Source organism: Malus sylvestris, chromosome 2 (assembly GCF_916048215.2).
Source record: "Malus sylvestris chromosome 2, drMalSylv7.2, whole genome shotgun sequence".
Taxonomy (NCBI): Eukaryota; Viridiplantae; Streptophyta; class Magnoliopsida; order Rosales; family Rosaceae; genus Malus; species Malus sylvestris.
The window spans coordinates 31,064,837-31,087,266 of record NC_062261.1 but is presented as its reverse complement, the minus strand read 5'-3'; the positions used below and the strand labels follow the sequence as shown (position 1 = coordinate 31,087,266).

General features: G+C 38.1%; 4 protein-coding genes across 8 annotated transcripts; 1 reads left to right on the top strand and 3 right to left on the bottom strand.

Moving 5' to 3' along the window:
- Positions 1-3: 3 nt before the first annotated feature.
- LOC126604142 (uncharacterized) lies at positions 4-1,858 on the bottom strand. Of its 2 annotated transcripts, none has more exons than XM_050271263.1 (2): positions 1,693-1,858; positions 4-1,272 (listed from the first exon to the last, which is right to left on the bottom strand). In XM_050271263.1, exon 2 carries the CDS (start codon positions 1,242-1,244, stop codon positions 336-338), a length of 909 nt encoding a protein of 302 aa, XP_050127220.1. In that variant the 5' UTR covers positions 1,245-1,272; positions 1,693-1,858; the 3' UTR covers positions 4-335. The 2 variants fall into 2 exon arrangements, with proteins under 2 accessions (XP_050127220.1, XP_050127230.1); XM_050271273.1 differs by having other exon boundaries at positions 4-1,268; positions 1,693-1,857.
- Positions 1,859-2,447: 589 nt separating this feature from the next.
- LOC126599126 (uncharacterized) lies at positions 2,448-5,420 on the top strand. 3 transcript variants are annotated; one of them, XM_050265466.1, is made up of 5 exons: positions 2,448-2,673; positions 2,897-3,029; positions 3,172-3,416; positions 4,210-4,381; positions 4,872-5,420. In XM_050265466.1, exons 1-5 carry the CDS (start codon positions 2,558-2,560, stop codon positions 5,076-5,078), a joined length of 873 nt encoding a protein of 290 aa, XP_050121423.1. In that variant the 5' UTR covers positions 2,448-2,557; the 3' UTR covers positions 5,079-5,420. The 3 variants fall into 3 exon arrangements, with proteins under 3 accessions (XP_050121423.1, XP_050121428.1, XP_050121435.1); XM_050265471.1 differs by having other exon boundaries at positions 2,449-2,673; positions 4,890-5,420; XM_050265478.1 differs by having other exon boundaries at positions 2,527-2,673; positions 2,907-3,029.
- A 302-nt stretch (positions 5,421-5,722) lies between these two features.
- On the bottom strand, positions 5,723-9,707 carry LOC126599143 (uncharacterized). Its single transcript, XM_050265485.1, has 4 exons — positions 9,525-9,707; positions 9,338-9,394; positions 8,368-8,434; positions 5,723-7,993 (listed from the first exon to the last, which is right to left on the bottom strand). The coding sequence occupies exons 1-4, from the start codon at positions 9,679-9,681 to the stop codon at positions 7,951-7,953; spliced, it is 324 nt and encodes a 107-aa protein (XP_050121442.1). The 5' UTR covers positions 9,682-9,707; the 3' UTR covers positions 5,723-7,950.
- A 137-nt stretch (positions 9,708-9,844) lies between these two features.
- Positions 9,845-19,568, bottom strand: LOC126599114 (uncharacterized). Of its 2 annotated transcripts, none has more exons than XM_050265460.1 (16): positions 19,387-19,568; positions 18,152-18,731; positions 17,667-17,904; positions 16,889-17,142; positions 16,177-16,347; positions 15,285-16,064; positions 15,055-15,149; positions 13,989-14,051; positions 13,755-13,855; positions 13,582-13,647; positions 12,416-13,048; positions 12,118-12,192; positions 11,854-11,924; positions 11,669-11,726; positions 11,208-11,463; positions 9,845-10,769 (listed from the first exon to the last, which is right to left on the bottom strand). In XM_050265460.1, exons 2-16 carry the CDS (start codon positions 18,571-18,573, stop codon positions 10,096-10,098), a joined length of 3,957 nt encoding a protein of 1,318 aa, XP_050121417.1. In that variant the 5' UTR covers positions 18,574-18,731; positions 19,387-19,568; the 3' UTR covers positions 9,845-10,095. The 2 variants fall into 2 exon arrangements, with proteins under 2 accessions (XP_050121417.1, XP_050121419.1); XM_050265462.1 differs by having other exon boundaries at positions 13,755-13,843.
- Positions 19,569-22,430: the final 2,862 nt, after the last annotated feature.

The window sequence follows — 22,430 nt, the reverse complement described above, 5'->3', positions numbered from 1 at the left end:
AGATTTTTAAGTTTAAGCATTTTCTTCGTATAAATCATATAACCCCCCATACAGCTTCCAATCACACCTCCATTTTACCTTATTTCGACTATAATTTTATTTATTACAAGTCTACGGAGAAAGTACCAAAAGTAACCTTCAAACACAGCAGCCTTGAGAGCTTAACTGGAACTTCCGTTCACAAACAAATGGATCCTGCTATAGAAAGAAAACATTTACAGCAGTTTCAACTTCGAACCACCCCGAAAACTACTAAAGTAGTAACACAGCATCTCATTCAAGTATACTGACCAGAGGAAGGACTGATGCTTGCAAAAGAATGCTTTCGTAATTTCTTAGCCCTGAAAGACTCTCTTCACAAATCCTTGGAAAGAAGTCCCCATCCCAGCACCGACAGCTTCTGCCAAGTATGTTGCCTCCTGAATGGTTTTCTTCAAGTCAAAAGCATCTTTCACCCGATTATCCAAGAATGCCCATGTATCACGAAAATCTGGGGAATCGTCGGTAAGCATGTAAATCTCAGTTGTGGAGTATATTCCTCCGAGGACAGTCCGCTTCACATACCACTGAAAATCAGCGGTGTCGTCACCAGCACCATGCCAGATCTCATCCACAAGCATCGCCCTTTGCTTAAAACTTGTGGGAACATTCACTGGTTGTGCCTGGATGCTAAGAGCTTGAGGCCATTTCGATATGTAGGGTGCCTGCATTTCTAAGCGAATACGGATAAGCTTGGTGATACGGTCACTGAGTATCAAACTTTTCAGCTCATCTGTACTGGACTCGATTCTATCAATAAGCCTCTGCAAACAGTCATCCATGAAAAACTCCACCAGGGTGCCCTCCTTCCTTGGAAATGATCCAACAATAGATGGAGACACACCAACATCCCTTGCACCAGCAATCATTGCGGCTTCGCTCCATCCCAACCTTATCACATGGGGAAGCGAGGCCTGGAGCACACGAGCTTGCTCATCTTGGTATTCTACTCTCGACTTCCTCGTGTGACTGGCTGTTGATGACGTGGAATTCGAAACATTAGGGAATTCACCAGCCGTTGATGATGTGGAATTTGCAAAACTAGGGGGTTTATCAACAAATGGTTCAGAGTTCACAGTGGTGGAAAAGTGAGTACGACTAACGAGGGATTGAAGAGGACGGAACTGAAGCATATGGATATTGCTATTGCTAACCAAGGGTGCGCCAAAGAGCCGGAGAAGCCGATTCGCTGTGGATCTGTACATTTTGATTTGGTATATTGCCAATATCTTCCTAGAGACAAAAAGACTTTAGTCAGGACATGTTAATATAAGCAGTTAGTTTCACAAGATAATTCCTAACACAGTTCCCAAGTTCAAGTTAATTTCTTCAATATTTCATTTTACCATGAATTGTTAATTTCTTCATTATTTCACTTAAAATCAAACAAAAATTGAGATTGCAGACCTTACATTGCATTGTTAACCAAATGAATCTTAACAACAATTTGGATAATTTATATTATTTTTTTCATATCAAAATCTTGATACAGATCATTAAGAGCCCTAAATTAGAAACCCTAATCATGATATAATTTGGGAATTCAAAAACCCTAAACTAAACCCCTAAATTCCAGACACCAATTTAATCTAAAAAGGTAAAAATGACCAGAAAAAATGAGAAACAAGGATAAAAGCTATTGAGGAAAAAAACCTGGATTTGGAAGAGAGAGCTTCGTTGCTGCGGGGATGTGGAAACCCAACGGCGAAAGGCAGAGAGAGAGAGAGAGAGAGAGAGAGAGAGAGAGAGTGTGGAAAGAGTTTTCCTCCTTTTTCTTCGGCTGTGGCTCACACACAAAAAAGCGTTTTCCTGTTGTTGCGTTCAAGCCAACGTGTATGAAAATTAGCCTTTAAGTTTTTTGTTGGATCTATATTTTACTTAAAAATTAGAAATGAAAGTGCTACCTACTAAAAATAAGAAATCAAGTAATCACTCACATAGTGGGTTTGTGTTGAAGTTACTATTTTGCTCTCGCCCTTTATATTTACCTTTATATATAGAGGGAATAAAAGTGTAAATTTGGGTTTGTCTTCCATAGTCTATAGTCCCATTTTTTATCAATTAACAGTTGTGAATAAATAGTATTTTTCCAATGCAATATTTACTTTTTTATACTATTCAATAGTCCCAATTTTTTTAAAAAAAAAAAATTGTGTAAATTGACACAATTTTAAACCTTTAGTTAGAAAAATATAAAGAAAACTAATGAAAATAAGATGAAAATTTTAAGTTTTAACTAAAAGAACAAAAATATGTTGTAACTGAATAATACTATAAATAACCTTTTAGAATAAAAATATTATCAACGTTAAAAATAAACAGTATCTAAGATATTTGGTTAAAATTCTCAAAAATATATTCTCATAAGCCATTTATAACGGCTCAAATCAGTAGGAGGTAAAACGTAGTTGACCCAAAATATTTGTGCGCAACCGTCCACAGGAGACGAAAGAAAGAAACCGAAACAAGCAAACAAAGCATCTTCTTCTTCAACTGTGCGTGTGCCTGTTTGGTACGAATGGAGAGAGGGGTGCAGAGATGGGTTGTGGACATATCAGAGTGGGACCCATCTCCCCATGATTTCTCCTCTGCTCTCTCTCTCCTCCCTCCACTTGAGCAATCATCTGTCACCAGGTTTTCCCTCTCTCTCTCTCTCTCTCTCTCTCTCTCTCCTGTGCTTTCTTTTTGGTCTCGTGTTCTGGTTTTCACTTTTCATAAGGAACATAGAATGGATGAACAGAGGAGGTTTGAACTGTTGTTTTCGAAATTAAGCATTGAAGCTCTTCGTTATGGTTTGAATTTATCAACAATCGTTTGAGACCGTTAACGAAGGTACATTACATTTTGACATTGGTAGATTTGTACAGATGGAAGACCGCAAGCGGGCGCTTGTGAGCCGCTTGCTTCAGTATGCTCTTGCACATCAAGTGTTGGCAATTCCGTTTCATGAAATTATCATCAACCGCACCTTGGAAGGCAAGCCGTATCTGGTATGACTACACTCATCAGTTCTTGTTTTGTCTGACTGAAATTGGTTTTGATGAAGATCCGAATATGTATTACCATCACGGATTAGCATTAGTATCTTTGTTCATTGTACTATGAATATGCATATTGTCCTTTTGTTTTCAGGAATGTGGCCACGCTTGCGTGGATTTTCCCAATTTTAACTTCAATGCATCGCATCATGGCGACTATGTTGCCATAGCATCGGAACCTCTGTGCCTGGTGGGGGTGGACATTGTTTCGGTAGTCATTCCGCAGAAAGAGACGCCTATTGAGTTTGTTAAAAACTTCTCCTCATGCTTTTCAAGTTTTGAATGGGATAATATACTCAACGCTGGAACCTCGGATGATATTCTGACTGAGTTTTACAGGTACCCTAATCTTCATCTGTTCGTTGAGCCATTTAGATCTGTTACAGTTTGTTATTTCTTCATTTGTAATCAAATGCCTACTTTATCCGTTGAAAAATTGATCATATCTCGGTATGCTTATAAGTTATACACTTGTATTCTTACTGCAAAGCTGTGTTATCCGCTAGAGAATTACTGGAACACTCTATTTCTTATCTTATTTCAACATCGTACCCAGTGCACAAGGCTCCTGCTTTACGCAGGGTCTGGGAGAGGTGAATGTCGGCTAGCCTTACCCCCATTTATGGAGAGGCTGCTCCCAAGTCTCGAACCCGAGACCTACCGCTCATGGGCGAAGGCACTTGCCATCGCACCAAGTGCGACCTCTTTCTTATCTTATTTCAACATCAATTACGATTAATACTATATATCTCCCCTGAATGCGAAATTATGGATTTAACTTGAGCATCTTGCTCAGCACATTTTACCGCTCTTTCCTTCAGTCACATTTTACCGCTAATTTTGATATCGCTAGCAGACCTTGCCTGAAAACTTTACTTTTATTTTCACTATGTTTTCTGCCGGGATAAGCTCATGCGTCAATTTGAGTAGAAACCTTTCAATACAGGTTTTTAATTCTAGTTGAATGTTTAGGTGAGTCATTCGGGTTTGGAATGCAAGTTTTTATATATCGGAGCATAAATGGAAAACTTTTCTGTCTTATAAGAATTTAGTTCTTAAACAAACAGCATCCCGGAGAGGTTAAAAAATTTGAGCTGCTGATGATTTGCAAGTTCCTTTTTCTTGTGCGTAGATATTGGTGTTTGAAAGAAGCTTACGTCAAAGCAATTGGGAGCAGTATAGCATATGGTTTGGACAAAGTGGAATTTCATCACAGTTGCTGGACAAATATTTCTGTAAACATTGAGGGGAAGCTTATGAGAGAATGGCGATTTTGGCTTCGCGAGCTAGGGAAGGGACATTTGGTATTTCTCTAGTCTTTCTTTTCAGCAAGCTCTGGCTTTTTGGTACATATCGCTGCGTTATTTTGATCGTCATGGTTACATAGTTATTTTGTTGGTTTTCTATGACTAACATCCATATCGATTGCCATATTTCATGACGTTATGTGTTGAATGATAACGTTCATATGGAGGGACATGTGTGGTAACAAAAGTATCAAGAAAATGAGGGAACTTAGAGACTCGAAACATTAAGATTAAAGGTAGATCTGCTTGAAAGTACTTAAGGACTTAAGGTAGTTTCATTCAGCCTATGTTAAGAGAAAGACTAACCTAGGATTAGTCGCTCTTTCATGTCTTTCGTGTTTCTAAAGAGCTGATATAAGATCTGGTTGTCCTGCAGATTCTTTTTCTCCCTAGCCCTAAACTAGTCTAACATCTTTGATGCATTAAGGCTGCATATTGCATTTATAGGGCACGAGGCAATTAATCGTGTTTTCACCTTATGTAACAGTTTTCGGTAAAACCGCAGGTCTCCATTGCTAGGGGTCATCCAAGATCAGCTACTGAGAGTTACATGAGAACATTAAAACAGGCGGAGTTCGGCGAGGAGGAATATCAAACAGCTCTTCATCTTCCAAATGCCGGATTTGTCTCGAGAACGGTAGAGCAACTCGTTACAGTTTTACAGAAAGCTAGGGACCCATTGAACCACCTATGAAGAGGAGGATAAAGCATTCTCCTCACTATTTACAGAAGAGATCAAAATCACTGCATTATCGGTACTTCTGTTCCTTGAGTCGCAAGGCTTCTGTTGGAAGTAAATATGTAGGAGTCGGTATTACAACGAGAGAACACTTAAATCTCTAATTCTACTACGTCTCACCTGGAAATTAATATTACGATCTTTCTATCGATCGCTTTGTATTGGATTTTGAATTTCATTGCTTGGAAAGTGGGAAAGTAGTTACTAGATAATTGCTGAAGTCTCACATCAAACGAAGATGAGATATTAAATATGTTTAAAAGGATTTACACAATGCTATGATATTCCTGAGCCTAATAGCTTGGGCTTGTAACTAAGCAGGGCGTTAAAGTGATTGGTTGCCTGCACAAAGCCTAACCACGTGAGGTGGTTATGGCAGCCTTGGTCTGTTCACCTTGGGTGAAATCACACAAAGTGCGCCCTTAAGCTCTTGGGTTACCAATTACCATGGTTGGAAGTTGCTAATAAAAAGTTGATTTTCATATTGGGGTTGGGTTCTAAACCAAGCCCCGCAGACCAAGATATGCGTGCCCTTGGTGTGCTGCCTGGTGTGGCATCTCACTACACATTCACTTTTTGCAATCCACATCAACACAAAATAGCAAATTGGCCAAGCAGCAATGTATGCCTGCTGCCATTTTTCTTCCAAATACTTAGAAATTGGGGAAAGCGAAAAGGTTTTTGCTCAAACTATTTCCCTACAGAAAAATATTCACCTGGAAAATATTAAGTACACAAACGAAAGCCTAATATTATGCTCTTTGGCTTAACTCCCCAAACATGGAAGCACTTGTGCTGGAGGCTCCAAACTTTACAACAGGAAAAACAAAATTAAATGGATAGTATACTGATTTTATAGGTGACTACTAAAAGCAGCGTCTTTGAATGCAACGTGAAACAATCTTGGCGTCACAGAGCTACCGAAAACACCACTGCAACATGACCATTCTCCTAGACAACGATCTGAGATACGGGCTACCCAATCTTGTTTTCAAGCAAATCGCCAAAAGCTTCAATCCAAAATTCTGCCGCGCATAATACCATTGAAGCAAGGTTCAGGCACGAGGACAATTGCGGTCACAAAATTACACTGCAGGCTCTATTCATCATTATTTTCTGTTGTCATTCAGCAGCTGGACATTCCTACAGATTCAATTAGAGAACTCAAAATGATAATTAAACAGATGATAAATATTGAAGAGCATAGCAATGAAACGAAACTGCTCCTACGTGCCGTTCCATTCAATATGCAGCTCTTTTGTTTCTTATTCGTTCATTGCTGGTTTTGCAAACTTCACACCAAAATTGAGATTCAGCAAGAAATCTAAAAAGCATGGACTTCCTGAAGTCCAAAATTGAGATTCAGCAAGATAATACTTTGACGTGCATTCTCGGAACTTTGTCAGCAAAAGATCAAAAGGCAGATCACACCTCCTTTGTTGATGTACTACCGAGATTGAACACACGCCACCACAAACTTCCAGTTGCGAGCAACTGCATACATAAAAATACACACACAACATTTACAAGAGATCTTCGTGACAAATACAAGTTTAACCTTCCAACTGAATATTTTTCTGCCTTGTTTAAATATTAATTGGTCAGTGTCTTAACATTCTGGAGTGTGTTACGAGTATTCCTTAAAACTACGTAAAACGTAAATCCTACACAGTTACACCCTAAACTCTGTCTGAATATCAGAGCTCTCGTACATCAATCATGAGACTGTTCACCTTTAGCCACATAACACAAAGCAACTGGGGCTGGAAACTAGAGTGTGTTACACCAGTTATTAAGTTTTTGTGGGATTTGTTCTATGCTCAAACAATATTGAATTTACTGCTCAACCCATTCACATAATTTTTTAACACCCACACAACCATATGATGAAGGTTACGTTTCTGGTTTAAGGATACTAATTCTAGTACCGTGTATATGAAGTAAACATTGGGTATGATTAGAGAATTAAATTCAACAGTTGAATCAGCAGAACACCACTCATATACAAGGTACACTATCAATTGATCTGGTAAAATTATATATAGTAACCTACTGATTCCTCAGCAAAAGAGAGTCCTGTGTACTGCTCAATCATATACAAACTGTTCTTTTTCCTTTCTAAACCTTGATAATAATATCCTAATCGTTCTTAATATCTTTACCCATTCCATCTATACTTTATTAGATTTAGAATTTATTCATGGAATGACAACCAAAAGTTACACAGTACCAAAATTGGATGATCATTATAACATTAGGATTTAAGAGAGAAGAAATCTTACCAAAAGTTACACAGTATCAAAACACTTTTTTTAAGTGTCAACTGATAACGAACTTATATAACATCCGTAACATACTAATATGGCCCAACAATCCAGCCTGTCCATTTCAGGATCCCGTCCATGATCATCTTTGCCAAAAAACAGCAATATTTAAACCATTCTTTTTTTTTTCAACAATATTCAAACCAGTTAGTCATCTAATTACTGTTCAACCTACATACAATTACGAACACAGTTTATCTAATGATAATTGAAATGGCTAATACTCTTTCATCATTGTTCTAAATCCAACAGATCCACATTTATAATTTCCTGATTGTATCACATTCATCCAAATTAATAATTAATACATCGACAAGAAAACATACCTTAGACATGTGACCCCCATTCCTTTCCTCATTCCACCAAAGAAAAGAGAAGGGCAACAGGGAAGGATAGGGAGACACTACATTGGCCTCCATTTTTTGTACACCACTCCGGCGGAAATGTCAAACTGAATCAACTCAAAATTGTAATATACTAGTGTAAATGTGTTGAAATTGGATTCACAGGGATGAAAAAGAATCTGAAGGGGAAGTGTACCAGCCTCTGTAAACATGCATAAGTAAATACTGGTTCAAATTAAGGGGAGGAATGACAAAAATATTTAAGAAAGGAAAGAAAGATAATAGAAACCATGAAAACAAAAAGCCACAATGTTTCGTGAGAATGTAATACACGCAAGAACAGTGGTTTCTCGCTGCTTCTGGATTTCAAACGGATTCAAACCTATTAGTATTTGAAATAAATTAACAATCCATTAGGGAGGTAAAGAGAAACATTCCTCAAGAAATGACTACTAATTAACAGAGCCAGAGGCTCCATCCCCTAAAAATATATGCAAAATAGGACAAGATTTAGGGCAAGGATAACTAATGATAAAATAACAGAGCCAGATGCTAGGGCAATGACAATCATCTTACAGTAAAAAAGAACAAGCTGGGACAGTGGACAAGCTATATTCAGGACATGCATCTATCAGAATCCAACCTGCAACAACGTACAAGAAGAGAAATTCAAGTAAAGCAACCACCACAATCCAATGAAATACATGAAAAGATACGACCAACTTGAAGCAGATGTTTGCAGATCCATCAAGTTTCTAAACAGAAAGAAATAGTCACGAAATTATATCATTGGGACCACATTACCTACAAATGAAGAGGTCCCGAGACTATAATAGCTCCTGAAACAGAAACATACCTGCATATGCAGAGGTCGGGCTGTAAAAGCTCCTGAAACAGAAAACAAACCAGAAAACCTCTCCGTTTTCTAGTAGCAAAACAAATCCAAGCAACTGTAAATCCCAAAAGCCTAAGCTGTTAGGAGATCAGCCCCTCAACAACTTGACAACAGAACTCAATACTCCCTATCAAGTGTAGGCCCAGTCCCACTCTAGTTAACAAAATAGGGCCTATCCAAGAACAAGGTTACAAGGGTCACCAGAGTACAAACACCAACCAGATAATAAATAGGGGGTTACCTACGATTGGTAATGGCATAACCATAAAAGGGTAGGGGCGACAAGGTTATGCGTTGGGTGGTACAGCACACTACATTATCATGCCAAATAACAGTTGATTACAAAATCCAAATTATGTTAGAACTCAGGATATCACGTTAAGTCATAGTTGATCCCAAAAGCTGATTTTGGTATAACTCAAGTAATTGTAGCTGTCATAGGATATGAAAGAAAATAGCCTACCTTAATAAATCCTGTTTCCGTGCCTCAAACTTCAATGATAAAGGGACATAAAAAAGTATTAAAAAAAGAGAATGAACACAAAGCATCAAAATAATCCAGAAAGATTTATTTGGTCAAGAGTGAATTAAATTTTTTAACGAGCCTATCTCTTTGTTGGGTCAAAACAGGTCGTTGAGTAAAAAATTTACCTACTATAACAAATACTACTAAGATCTTCCAGGCATTCACTTCATTTATGGGGAGACCTGTATTGACCAAAAAAATAATCAGGAGTCCATAGTAAATTTTAAGGCATACCCTGGTGCCTGAACTGAGCAACGAGGCAAATGATCACTTTAGTCAGATAAGTCCTTAATGCCCAAAATAAGAATGTACCTGTTAACAAGATTCCACTTGATTTCCCAAGAAAAGCAATAATAGTGATGAATCCACTAACAATTCTGAGTGTAATCAAATGCAATTTAACTTTAAAAGAACAGTAAATGAATAATCCACCATCACTGTCAAATATAGCATACTCATTAGTGCACATATACAGAATAACGGCCACAAATAGTATATCAAAATTATATAAATATTGGAAGGAAAGTAATTATCAGTTAGCACTGGCACCCAGATTCGAGTTAGCACTTAAATTTATTTTCCATGGAAATGAAGTCAGCAATGCGAGATTAAAGCAAAATAACAGACGCAAATTATGCTCAAAAGAAAACTGTTATTTGTTATGACAAGAGAATTTATCTGCATTACATAAACAGTTGAGATTTGTTTTTGTTTTCCTATTTTAAACTTCTTCAGACGAGTATACAAAAAGAATGGCCATAATTACATGTGCCTGTTTGCCAGAGCCATAACTTATATTGGCAGGTTTCCCTCTGACAATAGCACCATCAATCTTGTCTAAAAGGTCAAGTAATCCAAGGAAATATACAGTATACTGTCGTCCTCACAGAAGCATATTCAAATCTGAGAGGTCGTCCATAGGAATGTCAAGCCCTTCCGCATCATGGTCTTGCAAACCGTCCTCATCAAAGTTAAACCAAGTACTCAGATCTTGGTTGCCACCCAGTTCATTGGCTACTCCTAGTTCTATCGAGTCTAATTCATTCAGATGCAAGTTTGCAAAATCCATTTGTTTCTTGGTCTCTGTAGGACCCTGAGGAATGTCATTATAACGTGCGGGCTCAACCTCTCGTTTACCATTATTATTGTTGCCAACAAGTTCAACAAATCCAGCTGAAGGGCTATTATTAATCAGCCCATTTCCTGAAGTTGATAGCTGAGCGGTCTTCTGTTTGGGCTTTGTTTTGGTTTTACGGTCACCCTTATTGTTACCCAATGATTGACAGCCAGCTTTGGTAACAGAATTCCTGGCTGATGTATCTTTGTCCCCTTCTCTCTCACTTCTTTTTCCCCTTGCTTGGCCCAACACAGTACCAAGATTTGATGCAGCTTTCAAGGAGGGGCTGCCAACATCATCAAGCAGAACTTCCTTCTTTTTTCCTTTGTACAATATTGGTCCAGTTTTAGTAACCTGCTCAGAGGGATGGGTAAGACTTCCAGAAATACCATAACCCCTGCCATACTTATTATGATGATCATCCGCCCAATTGGAAGAACCTGTGAAAAGAAAAGAGAGAAGGCATTTACAAGAAGCAGTTCACCTGAGATTACGTTTCTGCAAGAAAGATGTTTATAAATAAAGGGTGCTGTTATTGGCACTCCAAAATAGTGCACTCCTCCCCATACAGATTTCCTTTGTACATTTATAAATTTGGAGGGCCTTTTTGGAGTGCCGACAACAGCTCCCATAAGTAAATAAGAGGTGTTTGGACAAAAGTCCAAATCATGGGAGAGCAATAAAACTGTGTATTGGTTTTGTCTGATATATATGGCCTCTAACTATACAACTGCTTTCAATATCTTGCAAAACATGTAAACTGTGGCACATAAATTTCTAAACATATACAAACACAAACACAAAAAAAAAAAAAAAGTTATGCTAAACCAACAAATACTCCTCAAAAGCAAAGCGTTTAAATACTAAAAAGTACTAACCGGAAACCCCAGTTTCTTGTTGAGAGTTTTGATTTTCAAGTGGTGAACTTAAGCCGTTGCATTTCATGGTTTCTTCGTTGCTACCGGGAAGCGATGCAGCGAAAATGATATCTCGAAGTACAGGCTCATTAAAACAACTTTTTCCGGTCTCTTTATATTTTTGACATCTAGCAAGAGTCCTCTTCATAAAAGCAATGGCAACTTGCTTTGAAACCTTAGCAATCCGATATTTTGAAGCAATACTTCCTCGAGTGGCCTAAGAAACAAGAAATGAGACCTTTTTATGGTCTAAAGTAATACTTCATAGTTAACATGCTACAGCTATAATTCAGCAGAATGTGGGTACATGCTACAGTTAAAGGACATCATTATTTTTGCACATCAATCAAGATGTAAGTAATTGATGCTTGGTACATGCAAGTTTGAATCCCATCCCAATAAGCAAATTGAAAAAAAAGTACCAGAAGCTTTCTGTAAGCCAACTCAACAAGCTTGTCCATAGCAACCTGCTCCCGGCGCCTGCAATTTAGCCACATGATTAAAACTTCTACAGAATCAATGAATCAGTTCTTGTGTTGATTTTCGTACAATAAAATATATTATACTATAAATTTCTAGAAAACATCTAAAGTATTAAATATCACACCGTCTTTCGATCTCCATGCCTTCTTCAATTGCTGCAACAAATTTGTTTAACTGTATCTTCTTCCCATCAACCTACAAAGTCAGAAGAATCAGAATAAAATTTATGTTAGTAAACTATGAGATAACATAGGAAAAATGAAGACATAACTCGGAATGGACCAATTGCAAGACAAAAATGGGCAATCATATGAATGAGGAGAAAGTTCAGTTCAAAAATGTGAAAACGCGGTTGTGTTCATAAGAGGTGATATCTAAGAGCCATAACCTGTTGGTGAAGTAGCTTCTGTAGTCCAAGAATATCTGTATCAATTGCTTCATCCTCTCCATCTGCTAGATCAGGCTGAGACAACGCAAACAGTAAGTAGCTAAATTATTGTAGGAAAGGGATTGAAAAAGGCAACAGAATTCAAAGTATTTCCCCAATCCTAATTCAGCACTGGATGACATGCAAATTTCCAGCAGAAAAAGGACTGACCCTGATATACCCAGTAATGTGAAAATACACTTTATGGTCATGGAGCTGAAAACGTATACATCATCACTTGCATAGGGTAAGCCCTTACCACTGTTTCTTGATACAGGCCAACACTTTGTAGCTCCAACAAGAGTCTGTCCTCCAGAGGCATCTGCTCATACGGGCAATCAGAGGAAGAAATTCTTGGAGAGTTTGTACCCACATGTAGTAACCCATCGGCACCATTTTCGGAAAACACAGGGAACATCCCACTCTCTGAACGCAATACTCCAAAATCTACTTTTGAATAATCATTACTGTATAATTGATTACAGATTCCTGTGGCATTCATGAAGCCACTATCCCCATTGTAAGGGTAACTGTCAATGGAACATTGCTTGAGAGTCTGCAAACCCAAATCTGTATTATTTGCAAACTGGATCCCGATCCTGTTCCTTGGCTCAACATTAATAGAGGCACATGTAACACCAGGAGAATTGTCCCCATTATATTGTAAAGACATAGTTCTCCAGTGAATGTCTTTTTCAAATTCTTCTATGTCATCTTCCATGATTAGAGCCGATAATACTCTCTGGTACAGTGGAGGCACTTTCTTCATTCCTTCTGAGTCTAATTGTCCACAAGATACACCTCCTTTTTGAATTTGGTCTTGCACGTTGCACTTGTAAGGTCGAGAAATAAGAGTCTTGGACAAAAAGTTCTCTTCATGCACAATATCACCCTGGGAAACAACATAACTTCATAATTAACATCACAGTTGGTATCCTGCTCGGCAGGATATTTGTCTTCCTCAGACACAAGTAATAGTAAAGTAGAAACTAAGCAAAGCTGGTTAGAATAATTTAACATCATACACAGAATAACCCCGTTCATAATGTCTTCTTTTTCATTCTTGCCCTTTATCGGTGTATGTCCTTTGCAAGAAAATCATCAATTTCAAAACTTAAACCACTTGCACAACCACCCTTTTTGTAACATTAACTTAAAAGAAGGATAGTGTTTGCAGAGTTTGCACAAGCATAGAAGGAAAATGCGTTGCTGAACATTTGAAAATCCTAATGAATGCCTAAAAACTGAAGCTTAAATAGATGTCTGAGGTGGCACACTTTAGGATGAGATACAAAATACAAGTCTCAATCACATAACATATGACACTGGATGGAAAATAACCAAGATTTAGTGTAAAGAAAGATGGCAGAGATAGAAATCAGATATCAAAAGCCTCTGTCAATGAAAGTACATGCTAGACATTACCGAAACATTATTGGCATTGCCTAACATCAGAGACAGGCATTCATCATTCTCCTCCACAGATATGAGCTGAATTGAGTAAACATAAAAATAGGGAAAGCATTAGTCAGGGACCAAAGCAACCTAATAAAAGAAATTTTCTTGAGTGAGATGTAGTGATAAATTCTAGCTTCTACCTGCTCCTTGAAGTAGGATACCACCTCTAAACTGACAGGACCAAAAATTGGTTCCATTTTCGTCCAAAATGAACTTGAACAGGCCAAATCTGCAAAAACAACTAAGCAATACCATTATGAAAATGTATAGGAAAAAAACATATTTACTGTATAGGAAATAAACATAGTTATAATGCACATTTAAACGTATAATAAATGTACACACATAATTATAGATTAGTCTCAGAAACATACTGTTGGCATTACAGGCAAAATTTGCAGCTTCCAGAAGTTCTTCATGGTCATCATCTGGCTCACCTGAAACATCATAAGCAACCGCATATCATTGCAGCCTTTAAGTTTCAAAGAGCCAAAGCAGTACATATATTGTAATTTATTTGTGTTGGAAAAAAATCTAAAGAAATTAGTATAACTCTCTAAAGAAGTTTGAAATCATATAATGATAGTGTATTAAAAGCATGAGGCGTGGGCGAGGCGCCCGAGGGATAGCCCGGCCAAGGCGTGAGGTGAAACCTCACGGGACCTAAATTTTTTAATATATACACTAAGCGTACTCATATATTATATTAAAAAAAAATTATTAATCAATAATCACCATGAGCACACACATATATATACATTTATTATATAATATATATATATGCATATATATATAATAGAGGATGAAAAGCACAATGAGCACACATATAACAATGCACGCAGAGAGCACACACATCCATTATATAAAAAAATAAAAATCAGAAACAAAACGCAGAGAGACGATAGTGCAAGGAAGAGGTATGAGGTAGTTCAAACCTAAAAAAAAAAAAAGAATCCCCTGAGGCGCGCCTAGGTGGCTCCGACGACGCCTTCCGCCCACTCCCTCAAAAGAGAGGCGTTAGCCTTGGCGCCCAGCCTCAAAGGCACCCTAGGCGCGCCCCAAGGCTAGTTTTTTAAAACATTGATGATTCTTATCATTCATGGAGTGTACGGACATGCATATCCAAATGAAAGGTAAAACTTCGACAGATGGCACAATATACAGAAGGAAGCTGCTATTGGCACTAAAAAAAGATCATCCTGCAATCCTCCCTGGTGATGTAAATAAGGGATGGAGGAGTGCAGAATGACTTTTTAGTGCTACTAAAAATTCCCTATACAGAAATGTAATTAGCCAAGTATCCAAACCCTAATACTGTTTGATCCCTGAGAAAATTAAAAGAATCATTTCTCTATTAATAACCTTTTGGTACTGGTACAACAAGAAATAGTAAAGAGGCCTAATCAAAATATACCAATAAATAAAATGCTGGTACTCTACCTGCACAATCAGGGGAACCGTTGGTAGATATATGGCCCGGAAAAGCAAACGCCTTCCTCTCTGACAATTTCTTCAGAGGAGGACGCCCTGCCTTACTGAAATAAGAAAAAATACAAAGCTTAAACATAATACCGTCGAGGTTTGCTTTAACAGGAAAATGCTAAAGTGATAAAATATAGATCATATGATTCTGAAAGAAAATATTAATGAACAAATAAATTAGTTATCACCTTCCATTTTTATCGGAACCAGGCCTCATACTTTTGAATGGCTTTGCTGAGGTTGGAGTCTCCAATTTTTCCCTTATAGTTACAGTTGTAGCCCTACAAACTGATGATCCCCTTCCACTCCTTCCCTGTCTCCGAACACCAACTCCAGTTTCCTCTTTATTGAGCAATTTATTCTTCTTTGTAGGCATTATTGAAGAACCAGTATTCTGAACATCATTCACAGCCTTCTCATCTACTTCACTGCAACCTGGTCCTTTCTCTTTCAATCTACTTTCACGATTTTCACCAGCACCAGATTCTTCACTTTCAGATAATCTGGCAGGAGATGAAACTATTTCCTGTTTAATTTTTATTTGCTTGGTGCCAATCGCAACACTCTTCTGAAGCAGCCCATTGGTCCCAAAAGAATTTAATCTACCACCCACATCAGAAGGGGAACAGCTTTCTGAGGGCATCTGCACTTCATGGTTTGACACAGGCGACACTAGATTTGATCTTCTGGTTCGAGACATTTTCTGTGGTCTCTGACCAACCCATTGAGCCATGGGGGAAGAGGTTGATCCTGTAGGCATAGGACGTTTGCGATTGGTAGCCCCACTCACCGAATGATTTTTTGTTATACTTGGAGGTTGTTCCCATCCCTCAGGTGTTCCAGATGTGCGAGGACGACCAGAAGATGAGGTGCATGCAGTTACAGGGCCATTTCTTGGCGCCCTTGAAGCCTTTCCTTTTGGCACTGGATCAGGATTGAGTGTTTGACTATCATCGCGAACATTTAATCTGAACAGAGTGGTCACCAGATCAGACATAAAAATATTTAGTAATAGCCAGTTAAAGAAACCTTCAATGCAGCTACAAGAAACTCTTTCAAAAGCATAGTATGAGCACATACTTATTGTTTCCCTTTGGTACAAGTCGCTCCTTAGTCAACCCAGACGTTAAATTCCTTGAAAGAGAGACCTTGTCCAACTCATTCTTGAGCATAATACGACCATTTGCATTGGAAGGCAAGGAATTAGAATCTAACTTATTAATGCCATTACCACCAGTAAATGACCCTGATCTGCAAGAGTGGAGAAATTTCTCGTTTTATTTAATAGCTAATAGCAAACCAGCCTAATAAGGAGGCAAAACCAGTAAAAAGATTACTGCATGAAACAAGACAATTTCAAAAGGAAACCACAACCATACAACCCTGAATACTGAATGATCAAACCTCTACTTCACTAAGAAGAGAATAAAATGTTTCAAAAACAATTCATACACCATAGGTTTGTTAGAATAACAAACACAAAACATTATTTCACTCAACCCTTGGGTCTTTACACATTGAAGGGAAATGTCCAGAATATGACAAAATAAAGAAAATGGCAATTCAAGTGGTGGCTACTTTTTTCCTATTCGATTTTACACTTTACAGGTAAAAAAAGGGATTTTAAAGAACAACAAGAACATCTAATAAGTTTTAACTACAGCATGTCATCACAACACCCAACTATGCTGCCAGTATATATGATAAATATACCTCTAATACAAACATAGTGACTATATAATTTCTTGGTTCTATAAAGTGGTGGTGGATGTTTGTTAACATATAAAGTCACCTGAAACTTTGGGCATCACAGGCTTGGGGACAAGGCTCCTCATTAGGTTTATGATGCAAGGTTCGCTTTAGCTCTGCATCACCATCCATGGACCTGCTAAATACTGTGCCTACAGAACGCTTCTTTTTCATTTTCTTATCCCATACTTCCCCTCCAGCAGGTAGTCTGCGAATCTTTTCCTCAATGAGATCAGAATCCCTATCTTTTCCCATGACCACAGGCTGCCTTGTCAGCACATTATTTTTGCTTTCAGCCTAAAAAAATAAAGTTATCCCAAATGTACATGTTATGGAAACAAGATTCAAAATTAAGTAACAAATGTAACTAGCCATGAAACCCTAAGAATCTCAAACAAGTTAGAGATTTGCGAGGATATAAAGACTTTCAAGCTGAAACCTAAAAAATTTATAGTCAATGTATTCAGACTTCCAGCTCAGGATAATGTTAAACCTGAAAGGGTGGTACTACTTTCTATCAGAAACATTTAGTGCTATTTCAACACCAGTTAAATTTTTTACATTCTTCATTTCTAGTGACCTTTTGTTGTTTCAAATTCCCATGCCTATGTTATGGGTTCAAGCCTTTTCTTTAATTTGATTTTCTTTTCCCAGGCTGCATCTTCCTTTATTTTCTATAAAACTTACATTTCTTAATAATTTAAGAGAGTGAAAACGGGAAGACTAATTCCACTAATGTATGTTTGCCACTGTTTATAGCATTAGATGTTAATATATAGCAATTAACTTCAAACCACAAGGTAAACTCTCTGAATACATACCCTTATTTCTGTGACCGATGAGCGAACTCGCCTATTCATCACGACAGACTTATTCCTGACCTCCAGCCTTTGATTCATAGGATCTGAAGAGTTTCTCGAAGCTCCCACCTTCAGCAAGTTTGACCCACCCGATCTTTCATTTGTTATAAACTCACTCCTTTGCTGCTTCTTTAAGTTTAAAGCTTCACAATACCTGTTCAATTTGTCTATGGATTCATCCAACTTTTTCGCTCTAACCCTGACCAAAAATTGTCGTAACATCAGCAGAGAGAATACTTCTTGAGACATCCCAAGGCTTACCCACTTTCGACAAGGTCGATACTACATAACCTTGAATTACAGGTACAATGTTCAACTATATTTATTAGAGAGATAAAGATTAACTTTTTAACTTCATAAAAAAGGACATCAACACTAGAGAGGATCTCGAGCCACAAATAAACAGATTCAAGGATAAATGGAAACTTCAAAGTTATTTAAATTACCTGGCCTTGTTTGAGGCCACTAGCACCCCGTCTTTGAACCATTTTAGGTCCTCTGTAGCCACTGGAGTGTGGAGCTTCAAATTAGCTGCTTCACATGGATTGTCTTCTACACTGCCACCAAAAGGTATTCCCAGAACCCTCCTTAGCTCACCTAAGGGAGTAAACTTCTGATCTCCCATTGTAATTGGATCTAACAGTAAACACTGAGGTAGTGGAGGCAAATTTCCTGCCGAAGTACCATTGCCCCTTGGAGTACTAGCACCAGAACTAAGCATCTGACTCTCACCACCCTCACGGAAGCTTCCAGACCTATCGAAACTGGAACCAGGGTAATTTCCCCTCAGCCGATTTGGGTGGCCCCCAGCAAAGGCCAAGTCCTCTGGACTGGCTGAACTCATCTCAAATCTCGCACCTCCCGCCATTACTCAGGCCCAAGGGAACAGGCTCATATCAACAAATACTTTCTTCCTATAAAACTAGTTCAGCTCACTAAAGAAACAATTTCAAATGCGGTGATCTACAAGTACTGGACAAATCATATCCATAAATAAATGCCCATTCTGAATTTATCTGACCACATCTACAATACCCATTCAGCTTAAATTAGTACAAAACCAAATACAAACTCTGTTCTTTACATATACACAGAAAAAAATCTACACATTAAAGTCAAAGATAACAAGAATCATTGTCAGAAATAATACAGTGCCGTGTACATGTCAGCAATTGGTAAAACATTCTTCCACCCCACAATGTCACACCACCCGGTTTCGATGTTAAACTTAGGGTAAGTTCACTTTCCAAGAACAGAATTGATTTCTTCAAAACAGAGTTGACCAAAAAGCTACCTTTACCAAGTGTCCCATACAACTGGAAAAGATACTCAAGATTCCAAATTATAAATCCACCAATTTCCCTAAATTCTTCTAACCAACCAACAAAAGCAACTCAACAACTACAATTATTCATAAATTGCTCTTCTTCTTTTTTTACAATTAAATCAACTGTTTACCACTCTGTAAAGCACGTAAACAGCTTAACTTCAAAATAATTCGGAAATTGGACATATACCAAATTAAGAAAGATACCCAATATTACAATGCAAACCCTGGAATTAAGCTACTAAAAATTAGGGTTTTCGGAAATTGCACCAAATTGACCCTGAATTTCCCTCGCAAATACAAAATTCGGGGAAAGAGAAGCTAGACGCAAAACGAAACGCAAGAGAGACGTACCAGCATTGAGCGATCGAGGAGGAAGAGATCGAATTGTAGGGAGACAAAGTACCCGTGAATTCTAGGGACTTGGTGGGGTTTTTGGGCGTTGGAGGCTTGGGGCTGTAGTCGTGGAGGTTCTGTGGGGGAAAGAGGAATGGCTGTGGGTCCCACTCCAATTTAGGGGCTGACTTTTTGACTGCTGAGTCCAGCAGCCAGCAAGGGGAGAGAGGGGATCGAGGGGATTAAATTTAGGATAAAAGTTCTTCGTACTATTTATTTTAACGAAAAATTATATTTTTAATTTAAAAAATCAATCATGGTATTATTTACTTGATTCTTTATTTTATCCTTATTGTTAAAATTCAAAGTTTTCAAGTCATTTTCATTAGTTTTCCTTTAAATTTAAAATTGAGTTCTAATAAAAAAGATCAAATCGGATAAATGATACATGTGATCATAAGGTATTCGGAAAATAGCTCATGTGCTTAAAAAACTCGGTTTTAAACCACTGTGATACACTTCGTTAGCAAATTTAGTCTAAACACTGATGAAGTTGCAGCAGGAGCTTCAATGGCTATTGATTTTGAATCTGCTAGAGATGGTGAGCTCATTGTCAAATCAAATGGGGTCACCAAAAAGACCTTCAAGTTTGATGCTATTTGGTCCTCAAGCAGAACAAGGTATGTAGACATTGATAGATGAGCTTTTAATTTGGACAGTATAAAGACGAGGAAGAAGAAGGTGCACACGTTAAAATACAATTTTACCTATGTATTAAATAATTAATGGAAAAATCACTTTTGGACTAAATTTGCTAACGGAGTACACCACAGGGATTTAAATCAGAGTTTTATTAGCATAGGGGCTATCTTTGAATACCTTATGACCACAGGAATCATTTATCCGATTTGGCCAATAAAAAATTATGTAATTGTTGCAGTCCTATTAGATTATGGATGTGACTGTGTAAGTCCTAGTGTATTTAGGGATATATTGGAATATTCCTTTTGTAGTTAATATCCTATAAGTTGTAAACTTGTAATCCTATTAGGGTAATGATTTAATCTTTCCTACTACCAAGGAAGAAAATATCGATATATCGCCGATAATATCGTTATTTTTACATAGCGATATTTTCAACGTTTACACTTAATTATCGTAATAATATCGCGATATTAGCGATATTATCGCGATATTAGCCATAATATCGCCGAGGATCCTCCGTCGTCATCGCAACGGCAGCCGAAGAAGAAATGGGGGGGAGAACCGAAGAAGAAACAAGGAGAGACTGAGGGAGAAGGTGAGTTGCAGAGAAGAGATAGGGGGAGAACCGAAGAAGAAACAAGGAGAGACTAAGGGAGAAGGATGGAGAAGGATCGATCGAGAGACTGAGGGAGAAGAATAGGCTCTGGGAAGGTGAGTTGCAGAGAAGAGATGGGGGGAGAACCGAAGAAGAAACAAGGAGAGACTAAGGGAAGAAGGATGGAGAAGGATCGATCGAGAGACTGAGGGTGGAGAGACTGAGGGAGAAGGATAGACTGAGGGTATGCGTATGTGTGTGTGTGTTGCGTGTGTGCGTGTGTGAGAAAAAAGGTGTGTGTGTGTGTGTGTGAAAAAAAACATTGACAAGACAAAAAGTAATGGTGGAGTGTTTCTTATTGTCAAACTGTGTGTGTGTGTGAAAAAAAGATTGACAAGACAAAAAGGTGGAGTGGTTTCATACTGCCAAAGTTCAAAATCGTGTGCGTGTGTTATCCCAGGTATGTGTGTGTGTAAAATATTATACTAATTCATTATATATAAATGATTATGATGTGTTTAAACTTCTTTCATTAATTACTACATATTTTCTACACTCACAATGTTTGTCAGCTCGCTATATAATCAACTTGATAATGTTAAATCCATCATGCAATGCATTTCCTTCCAATTTTTTGTGATAAACTAATAGATAATTGACTAAATAAACATCCTGCAAAGTTTCAATAAAAATTTCCAAGTTTTTCTTACAATATCCGTGGTTTCCATGTAATTTTTATCGATATCGATATTATCCCGATATTTCCGTGTTTTTGGACTACCGATATTTCTGATGTTACCGATATTTTCTTCCTTGCCTACTACTGTAAATAAAGACACAATTTGATGATACAACACACACTCCAGAATTACATCTCTCTCTTCTTTCTCTTGTGGACGATTATCTCCCTCTCTATTCCTAAATACAATTCAGTCAATTAGGCATACAACACGTTATCAGCAAGCTATTGGCAGAAGCTAAGGAATTGAAGGATCGTGGATGAGACTTTCTTCTACTTATCAAAGGCTTTTAATTATTTTCTGCCAATCAGGTTCTTTTAAAATAAATTAAGATATTTGAAACGACATTGAAGCATGAAAACATTCTTCATGATGCATTAACCCCCGTATTTATATTTTCCTTTCAATTATATATATTGCATATGTGTTCATATATTTTGTCAATAAATATATTTGTTCATGCAATACGAATTATGCTATGTGGAATTTATGAATCAAAGCATCAAAATTAATTTAGAAGCAACTAGGGTTTTTAATGCTAGAATTTAAAAAAAAATTAGGATTTAACACAACTCCACGCCGCGCCGCCGAGCCAACATGGCTAGCCTGTAGCCACGCCATCACTAGGACAACATCGTTTTCGATGCCATGGACCACCGTGCAACAGCCCCATGGACTTGCTACTCTTGCACAAACAACCAGGCTTCAGCCTGGGTTAAGTTTTCAACAGACCTGAAGCCCCTAGCTCACCAGCAGGTTTACAGCCTTGTTAGGCCGTCCCTTGCAGCTTGACCTAACCTGCCAGCAAGTCTTTGTGCTTGTTGGGCTTTGTCCTAGCCCCGGCTCACATGCAGCTTACTGGGCCCCCGTGCCTCAGCTCGCAATCCGAAGCCAGCCTTTTGGCTAGGCTTCTCGCACCCAAGCCCAAAACCGAAGCCAGCCCGGGCTGGGCTTTACGGGCAAACCCCAACCCAGCCCCCGTGTTGGGCCCATGACCCCCTACCTTATTTTGGCCCAAAAAC

Coding starts and splice junctions, on each gene's coding strand:
- LOC126604142 (XM_050271263.1), bottom strand. CDS start 1,244: ATGTACAGATCCACAGCGAATCGGCTTCTCCGGCTCTTTGGCGCACCC.
- LOC126599126 (XM_050265466.1), top strand. CDS start 2,558: ATGGAGAGAGGGGTGCAGAGATGGGTTGTGGACATATCAGAGTGGGAC. Junction 3,417..4,209: donor ATTCTGACTGAGTTTTACAG/GTACCCTAATCT, acceptor TCTTGTGCGTAG/ATATTGGTGTTTGAAAGAAG. Junction 4,382..4,871: donor AGCTAGGGAAGGGACATTTG/GTATTTCTCTAG, acceptor CTTATGTAACAG/TTTTCGGTAAAACCGCAGGT.
- LOC126599143 (XM_050265485.1), bottom strand. CDS start 9,681: ATGTGCACTAATGAGTATGCTATATTTGACAGTGATGGTGGATTATTC. Junction 9,395..9,524: donor AAGTGGAATCTTGTTAACAG/GTACATTCTTAT, acceptor TGGTCAATACAG/GTCTCCCCATAAATGAAGTG. Junction 7,994..8,367: donor CCAGCTTGTTCTTTTTTACT/GTAAGATGATTG, acceptor GCATGTTTACAG/AGGCTGGTACACTTCCCCTT.
- LOC126599114 (XM_050265460.1), bottom strand. CDS start 18,573: ATGGCGGGAGGTGCGAGATTTGAGATGAGTTCAGCCAGTCCAGAGGAC. Junction 17,143..17,666: donor CATCGGTCACAGAAATAAGG/GTATGTATTCAG, acceptor TTATTTTTTTAG/GCTGAAAGCAAAAATAATGT. Junction 13,049..13,581: donor GCAATGCCAATAATGTTTCG/GTAATGTCTAGC, acceptor GTTGTTTCCCAG/GGTGATATTGTGCATGAAGA.